General features: G+C 37.0%; 1 protein-coding gene across 1 annotated transcript in view; it reads left to right on the forward strand.

Annotated features, from left to right (window-relative positions):
• Nucleotides 1–263: 263 nt before the first annotated feature.
• The window catches only part of zbbx (zinc finger, B-box domain containing), a 33,368-nt gene continuing 17,111 nt past the window's right edge, over nucleotides 264–16,520 (forward strand). The window contains exons 1-6 of the mRNA XM_087795537.1: nucleotides 264–578; nucleotides 2,187–2,333; nucleotides 2,840–2,953; nucleotides 8,810–8,900; nucleotides 9,367–9,418; nucleotides 9,690–9,775. Coding sequence (XP_087651663.1) covers nucleotides 2,269–2,333; nucleotides 2,840–2,953; nucleotides 8,810–8,900; nucleotides 9,367–9,418; nucleotides 9,690–9,775 — 408 coding nt within the window. The 5' untranslated portion in view covers nucleotides 264–578; nucleotides 2,187–2,268. The remainder of the gene's footprint in view (nucleotides 579–2,186; nucleotides 2,334–2,839; nucleotides 2,954–8,809; nucleotides 8,901–9,366; nucleotides 9,419–9,689; nucleotides 9,776–16,520) is intronic.

Genomic DNA, 16,520 nt, shown 5'->3' on the forward strand with positions numbered 1-16,520 from the left:
TTTTAAAGCTCTAATCGTGGCCTATAAAAGTTTATCTCGATGCCGAGAGCTGTTAAATTGGACGGGAATTCCCGACGCCCCAGATTACTGAGGCAACAGAAGGACACGATCGCTTTGAATCTGTTTACTCTCGATCAAACAAACGAAACAACATATTTGTGTGCTTTGAGCGCGGGATGGAAAGAGAGATGGAGAGCCTATGTTTACACGTTGCCATGGTAACGCGTCTGTTTAGTACGACGTCACTCGGAGACGCCGTCGTCATTATCTTTGAATAAATAATTCCGATTAAGTATTTAATTTAACCAACGTAAGACTGACAACGGAAAGCATCTTATTATAAGTTTAATATACTGAATGAAACGAGGTTTTATGTATTGAAGTCGTACTTCCGTTAGCTTTAGCTACTTGTGTTAGCTTCACCGGCTAACCTGCTGTTGTTGTTTACACCGTGTAGGTAAAGGTGTGTTTTTTAAGAGCTTTGTTCTCGTCAAATTCTCCTTCATCATGTCAGAAAATAGAAAATAAAAACCGCTGACTGTCCTTCAACATCGTCAAAGTCACACCGGATTTTTAAGGTGAGGACGCAATATTGACGTTTTACCAGTATCTGGGATTTTTAACTTATGTTGTAAGAGGTGAGATGTCAATTTGTATGATCTTGTATCTCAAAAATACTATACTTTGAAGTTAATTTAATGAAGTATAGTTGAGTATTAGTATAATAAGTATACCAAGGAACCTCTAGTGAAGGGTATATATACTTGTAGTGAGCACATATCTTAGCAAACACTAGTATAATTGTAGTTAATTTAATCAGGTATACTTAAGTACAACTATAACCATCTTAAATATACTAAAGTATATGTATTTGTAGTGTAATGTTTATTTACCTGTAATGTTATGTATATGTACTTGTAATGAGCACTATCTTTAGCAAATAGTAGTATACTTGGAAGTTCATTTTTTCATGTATACTTACAGTAACTATAAGTAAGTAAGTAAGTAATTAGTATTTGTAAGTATAATCTTATTAAATAAACTAAGGCATATGTACCTGTAGTGTAATTTTTAAGTACCTGTAGTTTAAGGTATATGTACTTGTAGTGAGCACTGCCTTTAGCAAAAAGTAATACTCTGAAAGTCAATTTGATCAAGTATACCTAAGTATACATATAAGCATATTAAACTGAGGTATATGTGTCTATCATGTTAGGCATATGTACGTTTAGTGTGCACTACCTTTAGCAAAAAGTAGTATACTTTGGAGTTGATTTGATCATGTATACTTTAGTATTGGTAAATGCATATTAAGTATACTGAAGTGTATTTACTTGTAGTGTAAGGTATATGTACTTGTAGTGTAAGGTTTGGTAGAGAAAGGAGCTTTACAAATAACTATTACTTACTTACTTGTAGTAGTACACTTGAAGCTCATTATTATCATGTTTACAAGTACAAGTATACTAACCTATATATATTTGTATTGTACTTAAAGTATACAAATTTGATACTTCTTTGGACTAAATTGTAACATTTTAAGCTATACTTTCAAGTATACTCATCTATATACTACCAATGTACTAGGTATAATATATATCATAAAATCTGAGTCTATGGTTCACTTTACAGAAATATACTTAAAGTAAACTAATCTCTATACTACTAATGTACTAGGTATGTCCTCCTACTATATATCTGTTTTATTAAAGCATACATTCTAGATGTACGTTACATATTTTCCTCTCAATAGATGCATCAAGCATAATCCATCGCCCACTCCCATAATCCTTTGCAAAGTTTACCTCTGGATCCCCACAATAATACAGGGAAAAAAGTGATATACTGTACTTGAAGTACATTGCATAACGCATAATTGAGTATAAGTATATGTCAATGTACTATTTTTAAGTCTAGAATTGTTTACTAGATATGAATAAGTACACTCATAGTACATTTGAATAAACTTGTCACACAATAACACAAACCTGCATTCATTCAAGAAAAAGAGTCTATTCATATTTTAACACTAAGCATTTTTCTGCTCATCTTCCCAAATGTGTTGAGACAACTGTCTTCATTTACATTTGATGACTGCAATATTCTCCACCGTTGAGTGATTCAGCCGCGATGTTGTTGTGATGGCCTGTTTTTATGACGCTTGCCGTTTGGATTTTATCGCACAGGAGCCTCTTTGTGCGAAGCTGAGAACGACGAGGCACTGGGAAGCTCTCCGGCCCTCCAGAGAGAGAGAGAGAGAGAGTCGACATGAATTTAAACAACTTTGTTGTGCTTCCTAACAAGACGGCGCGATCATTCAAGCTCAATGCCAGGTACGACCGAAAGAGAAACACTGTATGTCTCTGTGAATGCTTGCGATTACACCTGAATTTGGTTGTCAAAATAATCAATAAACACAATAAAAGTAAGTTATTGTCCTTGCATTGGACATAATTTAATGATTACAATTTGTATGGTAAATAGAAAAATAATATATCGTACAGTAAAGTACTAAAAAATACATCTCAATGTTGGGGCGAGAGTTTAAACCTTCATTATTCAAAAGGAAAATCTTTAAAAATGTGATCACAAAGAAGGAAGGTCTCATACTGTAGATTATTATTACCGAACCACGTAAGAGACCGAACTGCTGTCTGGGTCAGTGTAACACTGATCCAGGGACTAATTGATTAAAAGTATTGATCGATCACGGCGACAGGGAAAAAGGCTCCGGCGACAGACGAATTGACCGTATCGATAAAGCTTCGCTGCTCAATCTGATGGAGTAGGTCATTTGTATGATTGATCTTCGCTGATGCGCTTGTGCGCGTTGCTATAGGAACCCCAAAGATCTGAGGACGGAGGCTGCGACTCTGGCCCACGAAGGCATGGTGATGGAGAAGAGGCTGCAGCAGCTGAAAGAGAGCATGAGTAAAGAGAAAACGGAGAGAAGGTGAGTTTCATTACGTGTGGACGAAGAGAAGGCTGAGGAAAGACAGACATGGGATGATATATTAGATACAGAAGAACAGATATTAGAGGCCGATAGAGGAGATAACTGGAATCAAACTCCTGATTAAGTAGTGAAGTGACTCTGAATTTTTCTTTATAATTTGTGTGAAAAGCATGTGAAGCCCTGCTGGAGTTCAAACCCACAACCCCCGTCTTTATAGTAATGGTCGCAACCAAACGAACCACACAAAACCATACAAAAAGAAAATGGCTTATTTAAACACTGGGTGTTTAAGAAAATATAGTTATTTAATGGTTTATATATTTCAATAAACTGTCAAATATAAAAATAATATTTAAAAAATGTTTTCAATATACATACAAATTTCCACAGCGTTGGTGTTGAGTTAAACTCTAGATGGAAGCAGTCATTACGTCCTATGAAGCTAAAGGAACTATCGAATCCTGTGATTACTGAGGACGAGAGGATACAGTCGGCTCCTTTTAAAGCTCATGTCTGGACATATATTTTGTCTCGAAACAATCAGAGTTAGTAATTACGTCCTCCGCCAGTAAAGGAACAATTAAGTCCTGCATAACCATGCGATGACTGAGAACTAGAGGATACAGCCAACTCTAGCAGCTTTTAAAGCTCATGTCTGGACATATATTTGGGGTCGGAAAACAATGAGCGCTAGTAATTACGTCCTCTGCCACTAAAGAAACAATTAAGTCCTGCATAACCATGGGATGACTGAGGACGAGAGGATGCAGTCGACTCCAGCAGCTTTTAAAGCTCATGTCTGGACATATTTTGGTTTTAGAACAATTAAAGCTAGTAATTACGTCCTACGCCACTAAAGGAACAATTTAGTCCTGCAAAACCATGCGATGACTGAGGACGAGAGGATACAGTCGAGTACAGCAGCTTTTAAAGGTGGGCGATAATTGGTTTTAAAACAAATTAAAGCAGCTACGACCTCATCAAGAGTCATGTGGTCTGTTAATTCTGAAACACCAGAGTCCAGTACTCGGACAATACAGTATTGCAATATATTGCAATTTTTCATACATATGTTTGTCTCTGCATCTCCTTAGATAAGGAGCATTAATCACAACACTATCTTTCAAGGGCAGGGCCTTCTTAATCTTCATCTTTCAGGTTGCTCTAGCGATAAACACATATACACAGTGTTTCCTGTCATTCTGAAATACTGCAGCATTTACTGTTTCACTGGCCCCCAGATACACCCAGGTATATGTACGGTCCATTGTGTGTGATTTGAATTCCGACACACCATAAATTATTGTAATAATGTTTGCACTTGAGAGCTTTATGGAGCCCAAGGATTTTACTTTTGTGTTTCTGTTGCTGGATTCTGATGTATTTTTGATGTATCTGTGCTGATTATAGTATTTTAAAAAACATTTATTATTAAACCTGTAGTTACGTAGAGATGTTTAGGTTTATTTTTATAATCATAGAATTGCTGTGAGTGTTTCCTCTTACAGGATTCATTTTAATTGAGATATCCCGAAGTAGTTTTTGACTGTGTAATACAAATCAAATTCATCTCTATAACACGTAAAACATTAAGCTCTTTTCTTTTTTTAAACTTATTTACAATAAACCCATTTTTTTAATTGATTATTGATCAATGATAATTGAATACTGAAATGTGCAAGTATTTCAGCTACTTTTGTCTTGGAAAAAACTGAAATCAATAAAGCTTTACACCGGTACAATGAAAATAAGAGACTTTACAGACTAATCGTATTTTGTAGATAAGGAAATATCAACTGTGGTTAAAACTTGCTTGTTTGTCAACCAAAAAACCTTAATTTAAATTAAAATTAAATTTTAATAAAGGGGCCAAATCATAACAAAGGTATCTCAAAAACATTTAAGTTGAAATAACACTATATAAAAGAAAAGAAAAACAGGTAATAATGAGCGAGAATGTGAAGGAAAAACTATGCTTTAATTGGCAGAAACCTTGAGCAGAACCAGACTCCTGCTGTGTAGCTGGAACAGAGAAAACAGAGAGAGGGTTGGAGAGCGATGAAGAGCGAACAGTTAGCTTGAAATTATCTTTTGGTTATTTCCCCCGATGTGCACAGTTTCTGACACTTTTTCATTGTCAGCAAGAACCACTTAATGAGTGAGACACTGAAAAACTCTTGGAGCTTTTCCCAACACAAACCCACACATACACCGGGGAAAACAAAACAAACTCCACACAAAACTGACACTGGTTACCTCAAGCCAACCAGCAACCTAACACTACCATGTAGTACATACTAATATTTCTCCTCGTCTATATCCCAGGTCCTCTAGATTTCTTTGACTTTGGCGCTTAATGGGATTTTTCTTCCGATTGGTTTCAGTTTAGCTCCTGATCCAACTCTCCACACAACCCTGTTTCGTCCTTCAACTGTTTCTCGCCAGCTTGTTAGGTCCGCTTATTTCCTCCTCCACTCGCCACTCCAAAGAACCGTCCACGGATTGCTAGAGTCCTAGATGAGGTCCGCCCGAGTGGAATGACTTCAACCTTCCCCGAACTGTGTCTTCTTGTGTACACACACACACACACACACACAAACCCGTGAGTCCAGGCTTTAGACGTCCATCTTTGTTTAAGGGAGGCCTCCTAACCTTGGACGGCTATTGTCGCAACTTAAATCCCTTCTTCTTTTTTTTCCCGGGACTGTTCCAGCGTAATTTGGAGAATCACAAGATGGCTTACTTCAGGACAAACCTGAAACGGCGAATCCATTTACGTTTTGATTTATGCTGAGGTCAAGAGAGGAGCGCTGTGTGTTTTTTTAGCTTGTCATTTCTGATCCCGTGTGACCCGCACATCTCAACACACATGCAGCCACGGACACACACCGGGCGGTAAAAGATGGTAGGAATGACTGCCTTGAACAGAACTCCACCACTGAAGGGTTAGCTAGAGTATAATCGGTTTTCAAGTACAGATAATAAAAGCACAATGTTGGCCCCGTGGCCAGTCCGGTACCTCGTTCTTCATTTTTGTCAGCCATGTTGTAAATTCAGAAGAATAGTTGAAGCTTCTTCTTCTGTCCATCTTACCTCTTTTTTGCTTCATACACATGAGTTTAAGAACGTTACGTAATTATTAGATTGTTATTTCTAAGAAGGGGATTTGTGTGCTTCAGTATGTATGGTTATAGTCGAGTTGATGCGAGATGATGATATGAAGAGATATTGTCATATAAATAGACACAGTTTAAAAAAAAAAATCGATAGACGGATATATTGCAATGCGTTATTTTTTCATGATACTGTATTTATTATCTGTCCAAATATTGAACAGAATTGTATCAATTTTTTATTCCCGTTAATATCTTTTACATTTTGTTGGATTTAAAACCTTTCTTTGATAGTTATGTTATGCTTTATATATCTATAAAGTTTAAGTAGAATAAATGTAATTATAGATAAGTCCCATGCATTTTTTTTGGTTGTCGCAAATAAACCTCCCGGCCGCTAGATGGCAGCAGTCATTACCTTATCCACAGCTAAGGGAACAATGATATCCATGCAATGACTGAGGACAAGAGGATACTGTCCACTCCAAAATGCATCGGACCAATATTTTAATCAATTTTTTCACTTGGGCTGAAGAAAATATACGTTAATCGATTGTGATACTACACTCAAAAGTTTTGTGTAACCACCTGTGTGTTTGTTTCAGACCTTTTTTTCTGGATGTTAACATACGATGGCCGCTATTTTATGGTTTCTATATTTCATTGAACTGTGTATAATATAAAAAAATGGATTTAATTTTTTTTTAGAATTAACATATACATATTCACAGCCTTTGTTTATTTTCATGTTGCTGCATCGGTCCCCTAGATGGCAGCAGTCATTATGTCCTCTGAATCTAAAGGAACAATTAAATGCTGTGATTACTGAGGGCGAGAGGATACAGTCGGTTCCTTTTAAAGCTCATGTCTGGACATATTTTGGTTTCGAAACAATGAAAGCTAGTAATTACGTCCTCCGCCACTAGAGGTACAATTAAATGCTGTGATTACTGAGGGCGAGAGGATACAGTCGGTTCCTTTTAAAACTCATGTCTGGACATATTTTGGTTTCCAAACAATGAAAGCTAGTAATTACATCCTCCGCCACTAGAGGAACAAATAAATCCTGTGATTACTGAGGACGAGAGGCTACAGTCGGCTCCATTTAAAGCTCATGTCTGGACATATTTTTGTTTCAAAACAATGAAAGCTAGTAATTATGTCCTCCGCCACTAGAGGAACAATTAAATCCTGTGATTACTAAGGACAAGAGGATACAGTCACCTCCTTTTAAAGCTCATGTCTGGACATATTTTGGTATTAAAACAATGAAAGCTAGTAATTACGTCCCCCGCCACTAGAAGAACAATTTAATTTTGTGATTACTGAGGACGAGAGGATACAGTAGGCTCCTTTTAAAGCTCATGTCTGTATATATTTTGTTTTCAAAACAATGAAAGCTAATTGCGTCCTTCGCCACTAGAGGAACAATTAAATCCTGTGATTACTGAGGAATAGAGGATAGAGTCGACTCCTTTTAAAGCTCATGTCTGGACATATTTTGGTTTCAAAACAATGAAAGCTAGTAATTTCGCCCTACGCCACTAGAGGAACAAATAAATCCTTTGATTACTGAGGACGAGAGGATACAGTCGACTCCGTTTAAAGCCCATGTCTGGACATATTTTGGTTTCAAAACAATGAAAGCTAGTAATTATGTCCCCCGCCACTAGAGGAACAATTTAATTTTGTGATTACTGAGGACGAGAGGATACAGTCCGCTCCATTTAAAGCTCATGTCTGGACATATTTTTGTTTCAAAACAATGAAAGCTAGTAATTACGTCCTCCGCCACTAAAGGAACTGCCAAACCATTGCGATGACTGAGGACAAGAGGATACAGTGGACTCTGGCAGCTTTTAAAGATGATATTTGGACATCATTTTAGTTTGGCCATCTATTCCTAAACATTTTGTTTAACCATCTCTGTGTTGTTTCAGAACTTTTTTTTTTTTTCATTTTACATACGATGGCATTAATAAAAAGGTCCTCATGACCCAAAAATATTTTTCTGATTTGTGTGATTGAGTTTGACGTCCCTGCTTTATATCATGGGTCATAAAGTCTACGCACAGTTGGTGTCACAGAGACTCATTTTTCTTATCTAACAATACATTTGACATCCACACAGAATTATTGATTCCATCCTTCCAGGTGGAACGTCCGGAAGCGGACACCCTGTCATTGCGTTAAGTGCGCTGCCTCTCAACCGTCTCCACCCCGGTGACCGTGCAGTTGCCAAGGTGATGGTGTCGGGGTGAGATCCAGACGCCCAGCTTCAGTGTCAACAGAGCATAGCCTGGGTGTCAGTAGGTGCTGGAAACACTTGGCATCACGCACACAAACAGGGGGCTCTAGAAAGGGAGCACCCTTGCTCTCACCCAAACTGTGCGACTGTTGTTGTTTAGACAGGCTGTCGGCTCGATCCAAAATAAACTTCTCTCACGCAGCCAGACTTTTCAATAGCATAAATAGCATAAATAATTCAACAAGAGCATGCATAACTCGCATCAAATGAAGATCCCTCATCACGCTCGCCTCGTTCTCAACTTAACGGGAACATCCTGAGTGTTTGTGCGTGTCTTTTTTGTGTGCTTAACTCTTGTGCTGCATTTTTGTGTACCAGTGGTTATGTATTTTTAAATTGATGTACTTTTATTTTGGATTAAATAAAAGTTGCAAGAGTGAAATTGACTGACCTTGTTCAATTTTTTTAATACTATTTTTTTTTCTCCTGGAGGTCTGTGGGAGTGTTTGGATGGAAATCTCTACAAAGTACTGTTCCAAAAACTCTGGTGAAGGAAACAAACAAAGAAAACAAACTACAAAAGGTAAAGTTTTTATTTATATAATTTAACGATTATTGTTATAATTTGACAAATTAAATTAATTTAAAGGTTAAAAGAATTTATTTGCAAGCAAATTATATGGAGTTAATTTTCCAGGGAAGTTTCTAGGTTTTACCCATGTACTTGCGTTGGTTTACTCCAGGTACTCCACTTTTTACACATTCCAAAAACATACAGATTTTGTCTTATTTAAACTGTCTGTTGTGTGTCTTTGTCCTTTGCCCTTGCAACTTATTCAGTCTGTCCCCTGCCACTCACCCTGACTAGCTGGGATAGGCTCTACCCTCCACAACTTAAATAAGAGAATAAGTGGCAAAAAATAAATTATATTTATTATTTTTTGTCAGAACTAATTTAAGACCAAATAGTATTATAAGAAATACACATTTCCTTAAAATTCTCATCAACTACGAATCATTACTAAATTGAGTTTCCTTCTCTTCATTAGCTTTCAGCCGGAAAGGTGAAGATCCGAGTACTGAAGGATGAAAAACACAAAGGTAATCGATTAAGAGACACAATGGAGTTTAATCTGTTGATCAAGTGCAGCGGCCGGGAAAGTACAGAAGAGAAAAGTACACAAAGGACATTAAAGAAAAATGGATTAAGACCATAGTAGTAGTAATAGTTCCATGTCAAGACCTGGATTTCCCACTTGACTTGAGGAAGATGCATGTGTTCAAATTAATTTTAATCAAACCTAAACAAACCCATCGAAAGTGTCTATGTTTATAAGCAATGGATTGATTGCTCTATATTTTGTACTTCTAGACCCACCTGAGGCACCACCCCCATCTAGACCTCCGTCCTCAAACAGCCCGACCGAGAAAGGACGTGTGACAGTCAAGACTACTAAGGTACAGATTTATGAAAATCATCAAATACATGTTTTAAAATTGATTTATAAGTTGAATGACACTCTTTCTTTTCTTTCCTTTATCCTACTACATTGACCTAGGTGTTTAGTCATCTCCTTATTTCTTCCATATCTGCAGTTTGTTGTTCGTAAATGTTAAGTTTCGCTCCGTTGATCCATCCGTGAGTTTGCAATTTCATTTATACCAATTTTCTTTCAACACCTCCGAGAGCTCCTGATGTTTATTCTCCCTAATTTCATATCCACTGCTCCTATGATATAATCATGCAGCTTAATACATGGGGATCTATAAGAATAAATATCCAATTTGTATGTATTTTCCAAATGACTGTAAGAACCTCATTACCCTCCAATTTAAGTCTTTTTTTTTTATCTGCCCTGAGACCAATACAATTCAAACAGCGGAATCTTTTGGGAAAGCAGAAATTGGAACAGGAGCAAATGAGACACGAAAAGTAAAGGCGAGATTGAACTTTCCGAGTAAATTGCCTCCATTTTCTTAACATTTCTTGTCCCAGAATAAGTTATTCGGTGTAACACAAAAGCACACACTATCTGCTCAAATTTAAGATGGCAATTGACCCGATGATGGTGATAGTGAGTCGTTTTAAAACAAGCCCGACGTCCCTTTTTTTTTCACCCCGCGATCTTCATTCGGCGTGTCGTGATATTGCTTTCGAAACATTGGCGGTGGAGACGTCTTACACGCCGGCGCACTGATTGGACGGCTATTATGTCATGTAACGACGGCATTATGACAATGTCTATTGTGACGATAACGACTCTGCGATGCATGTGTGAGACGCTGCATTATAATGTTCACGTATGGATCACTCGTGACCATAATTCTATCTCACACACACAGTGTCGGTGCTTAGTGCATTCCTGAGTCACCCAGGCTAAAAAAAAAAAAAAAAAAAACTTAATTTCCCTCACCAGAGAGTGCAAGCGATATGCCACTTGCAGCCTGATAGGGATTCTGGTCCCAGGGGAGAGGCTGTAATTTATCCTCAGGCCTGCGAGGGGAAATGAGGCCCTGCTTTGTAGAGTCATCTAACAACGTTTCGGCAATGCTATCGGCCTGCATGCTCTTCCACCCAAGATAGAAAAGATCCATGGTCTCCCTTTAAGATAGGATGAGAAGCTTGATCATCCAGGAGAGGCTAAGAGTAGAGCTTCATGAAGCAATGTGCCCACTAGATGGCACATTGCTTCATGAACCGTATTTTCCGCACTATAAGGCGTACTTAAAAGCCTTTAATTTTCTCAAAACACGACAGTAAGTAAGTAAGTAAGTAATTTTTATTTGTATAGCGCTTTTCCAGACCAGGGTCACAAAGCGCTTAAACAATCAAAACAATATTCAATAAAGTATATATTTTAAAGATCAAGATAAAGCTGATAACACAACAGGAGTTCCAGAAAATCAAGTGCGCCTTTTAATCCGGAGCCTTATATATGAACATTACCTGGTTGGTCACTTGTTTACAAACACTTTCATGACCCTTCGCCGACTAAACTGAGACGCCATAGGCGGGATTACGTAATTGCATCATCACAGGGTGGGATTAACGACGTACGTCACATCATGGTGGACGTCTATGGAGTATGATTACTGCCACCGGTTTGAGCGAGTGTGTCTTGGTTGTTGTACACTCATAACATTTTTTTTGCGCGCTCAACCAGTCATACACGTGTATTCAACATGTCGTACACCCGCTTTCTAGCTTTCTATGCACCTTATAATCCGGTGCGTCCTATTAATGAAAACAGTTCTAAAATAGGCCATTCATTGAAGGTGCGCCTTATAATCTGGTGCGCATAATAGTGCCGAAAATAGGGTAATCATTTTTAAACTGTGGGCGCCACCTTCTGGTGTCTAATAATTATGACTCTGCTTCACAAAGGTACATCAGACCGTCACTAGTTTCAGTAGGTGTTTTGGGGACAATGTCTATCAGCTGGCTCGGGGATACCACTGGGTTCCCCTGCGAGAAAGTCTTGGCCTCCCTCCTGAAGCTGCCGCTGCCCCCGCGACCCGAAGACAAGACAAGTCGGAAATTATTTCACGACATTAATGTTCATTTGTTGCACAAAAAAAAGTTACTATTCATTAAATTTGTGATTCAAAGACATGAATTTTAACCCCTTTAACACCAAGGGTGAAGGTGACCTGAAATCCTGAAAACAAATGTTTCTGTGGTATCCCTTGTGTTATCTTTTTTATTTTACATTTCTTATTTAGTTTTTTAACTTCACGGTTTATTGAATTTTATGATAAGCCCTTTTGAATTCTTTAATTTTAAATTGTAATGAATGTTAAATCCTTTATTTAATTTTTCTTCATGGTTCAACTTCATGGTTTATTTATATTTTGTATGATAAATCCTTTGAATTTGAGTTTTTAATAAATGCATATAAATATAATATAAATATTGTTGCTTAAAGTTAGTATGATTTTTGAACTACACAAAAATATTTAAATAAAAAAACACAAACCTCCCCTCGGTTGAGTTTGAAACCCCTACTTTAGAGAGAGTTTGATTTGTTTGTCAATGGACAATAAATATTCACAATAAATTCAAATATAAAGACAGAAACATGTGCAAATGGTGTCCTATTTAAAACAACATTCAGTTGATCCAGCAATGGATAGAAAATAAACAACTTAATAAGCGATTATCTGTCGAAAACTTTTCCAAATATCTCACGTTAGCCACAAAACTACAAAGGCTCGCATGTTGACCAGTACCCCAGGTCTGATCTAGAGACGAATATCTCAAGGTGACGTAGAAGCTGATGCAAGATCTACCCTCAACCTTTTTTTATCCACTGGCATTGAAAACCGAACCCTGTTACTAGTTTATTTCATCTCTTTATTCTTTATTCTATCATCTATTTATTTTTTTCCCACCATCGTCATCATCATCATCATCATCTTCATTCTTCGTGGACTCGCCACAGTGCACCATCCATGTAGTCCTGGCCTATCTCCCCGAACTGCTGATGCAATGATTTTCTCTCGTTTAATAAGACTGGATTCCAGATAGGAATTATAATGACCTCCCTCAAGATGTATTCTCACACATACAAACACACACACGCACACACACAAGTCAGATAACACTTACCTAACTAGTGAGACATACCTTCTTGTTTTCTCCTAAACCTGTCTCACCCTTTTTTTTCTGCCCGTAAAGAGAAGCATATCCTTGTTATGTGGCCTTATTAGCGAATATATGTCCTTGCATCGATGGCCATGAAGGTTCTCAATGGATGCTTTACCATGTGTAACCAACAGGGGGCAATGAATCTCCACAGAATGATACCTGTCTTGTTTCCTATTGAAGTTAAAAAAAAATACCCCCACAACATTTGTAGTCTTGTATCTCTTTTTTTTTCGAATTCTATTTGAAATGTATTTTAAGAATTGCACGAGAGCCTCGTTCTGTGATTCACTCATTATATCTATGTAACTCTGAACGTCTTTACTTTCTTAATACTCCCCGTGACTGTCTGAGCACCTAAGGCTAGGTTTTTGGATTTTTTTTCTTTTTTTTTTAAACACCTGCAAGTTAAATTTCCCATGACAACTATTATCTCATGTAGGAATAAATTGAGGCTTTATCTTCTCTTCAAACTCATTTAAACTTGTATCTGTTCAAAACAGCCTGTGGGTTGATGAAGATCCCTTCAAGTTATTTTCCCCCATTCCTTTTCTCACCTTCCCAGAATAACATATTTATAGACTTCATGAGTCATTCCATTTTTCTGCACCACCAATTTCCTGACATAACGTATGGTTGTTTCATGGTTAGAAGAGACATTTTTATTAGTTCATTAAAGGTCTGTCTAACTCTGGGCAAATACATTTTCTTTAGGGGCCACATTTTATGCAGTGGCTTTAGTGAGGGGCCACTAAGCAAAATAAAACAAAATATAAATATGCATTACTGTAATTTAATGTAACTTATTTTAAAAACCTGATAGAGAAGCACTAATCTGTGGTTTTCATGAGGCTGAATAAATACTCAAAATACCACAAAAGTCCTGGAACTAAAACCCTATAGTCATATGAAAAGAGAATTAAGGATTATATAAATAAATACAAAATAAAACCGTTACTTTGGACATGATCTCCCAAGAGGCCACATTAATACAGGCTAAGGGTCTGGTCCTGAACCTTGTGCGAGGAACCATCAGTAGATTCTGATCCACAGACCTCAGAGCCCGAGCTGGGGTGTAAGGCTGGATCAGATCAGTGATGTAAGGAGGAGCCTGACCATGAATAGATCTGAAATGTTGTCTGACTTTTTGTGCAAAATGGATTGGTGACCTTTCCAGGGTGTCCCCTGCCTCACTCTAAGTAGCTAGTATATAAAATCATTAAGTTAATTAATGTGTTCATTTTTACACCCAGGGACGTTTAGGTACTTGAAGTGAATGTGATCCAAACTTGACTTCAGCCAACAATCACAACGTCATGTAATTTCATAAACAAACACAAAAACTTATTTTGGACTTTATAATGTGTATATCTGTCATTTCTTTTATGTGTTTGCTAAAGATTAATTATCCCTGGACCCATTTCCACCTTATGGAATCATATCATATCAATTCATATGGAAGTATATTAGTGTCATCAGAAAATTGTACTCTTGAATTTAACATTCCAAATGTTCTAACGTTGCATTATTTTTTTTGAATTATTAAATTTAAACATTTGTATATTGAAAGGTTGAATGTATTTTTATTGAATACTTATCCTTGTTTCTTGCTTGTGAATAATTGAATTTAAAAATTGAATTTCTTTTTAAATTGATGAAATTATTTAAGTGTTTAAAAAAAAAAAGTTGGTATACCAGTGCCACCAGACAAAACCCATGGAGCACCAAAGCTACTTGAACTTTCAGCCAATGATGCGACACGTAGACGATCAGGTGACGACATCGAAGCACTGGTGCGTCAACTGAGATATTGTCCTGACTATGTGTCAACTTAGTTTTGACTTCAGAAGTTAAAAAATGATATATGCCATCGCCATTATCGATCTGAGACGTTGATACTCTTATTCCACCAACATTTATATTGAATTTGAAAGGCTTCACATTTTTTTTAATTGAATTTAAACAGCAATAAAATAAAATTAACATTGTATCGAGAACATTTACTTTTGAATTTTTGGAATTATAATATCAAACTCTGTGTAAACAAACATATTTTGAATTTTGAATTAAATTATTCAATAAAATAAATTCAACCTTTCAATGTTCAATTCTATTGAATTAAATTATTATATTTTCCAAAAATGTGTTATTTAATTGAATGAATAATATAAATAAAATGTAAATGCATTAATTTTGACCGCTCAGACCTCCCCCGGGCAGCTTTAATACACCTAAATTGTGATGTTAATCATCATTTCCATTGTATTTTTCTTAAAAGTCAAATATATTTTTAAGGATTTGAAAAAATGTTGGCAATGAGCTCAATCTGACAGTAGCGTTCTTGGTCTTGCTTGAACAAAGCGCATAGTAATAGCAAGGACGATGCCGTCAACCTCACCACGGGGGGTGAGGACTTCTTCAAAAGATTCTTGGATCCAGATGGATTTCCCGAACAACGACCAAATTCAATCTTCCCGGTGCTTTGACTACAAAACCTGTATCTATTTTTAAGTTATTTTGGTAAAAGACAAACACAGAATCAACACAATATTGGCAAAGGTTTGAGAATCTTTCCTTCTCAATTCAAATCCCCTCAAATATTTCCTTAAATGTATTATTTAAAAAATATATGTGTTGCCGTGGCGTTGACGCGTCACATTGTGCACCATAGTGTGTTGATAGCAGGAGGCGTGCTGACTTGTCGCCACGATCACTGCAGCGCTAGAAACGAGGGACGGCAGCACCGATCCATTATATGATTGCGCTTAAATGGCATTCTGCGTAGTGGTGTTCCCTCGGTTAACAAGGGGAAATTGATAGACTCGGACGTGTGGTAGTCGAGATTGGTTATATCCAAGTGCTGCTCAGTGTGTGTGTGTGTGTGTGTGTGTGTGACGGTTATCGATACACCACCTATTTGTAAACATGGCTCCTGATGCACTGAAGGGTTGACTGCAGGTGTGCGACGGTATCAAACTGAATTAACACCTGCATCGATTGAAAATGCAACTTCGAGCTTTAGCAGTTTTCGTCACCACACAAAGTCAAGGAAGGAGAAAATTCAGTTTGGATGAGAGTCGGGCAGTTTATTGACCGAGGACGGATATTTTCGTGATGTTTATTTACAAAGCATACACAAATATACACAAACATCAAAGGGTCCGTGTTTAGCCTTTTCATCTTCTCAGGCTGACACTTAAAGCAATTAAGATATGTTTTAATCTGTTAGGAAAACAAAAATGTGTGAACATCTTTGCATAATGTTGAGCCAAAATACATCACGCTGGTTTTGATGTATCCATGTGTTAAATCTCACTAATCCTGTCTTCGACACAACCTAAGCTTCAACACAGTTCAGTTGAGTTTATTTTAAACTCAAATAAAACAAAATAAAAGTACAATTACATGGAATAAAAAGTGAGTCACTTTCTATTCCTGTCATAAACTTTAACCTCTATATATAAATGTTTTCTGTATTCATTCTATTTCAAATTCAGACTCAGATACAGCAAAATATCTCAGAATGTTGGGTTTATTTTTTTAGTTTATTGTATTGTA

Source organism: Callionymus lyra, chromosome 7, assembly GCF_982586985.1.
Source record: "Callionymus lyra chromosome 7, fCalLyr1.hap1.1, whole genome shotgun sequence".
Classification (NCBI taxonomy): domain Eukaryota; kingdom Metazoa; phylum Chordata; class Actinopteri; order Syngnathiformes; family Callionymidae; genus Callionymus; species Callionymus lyra.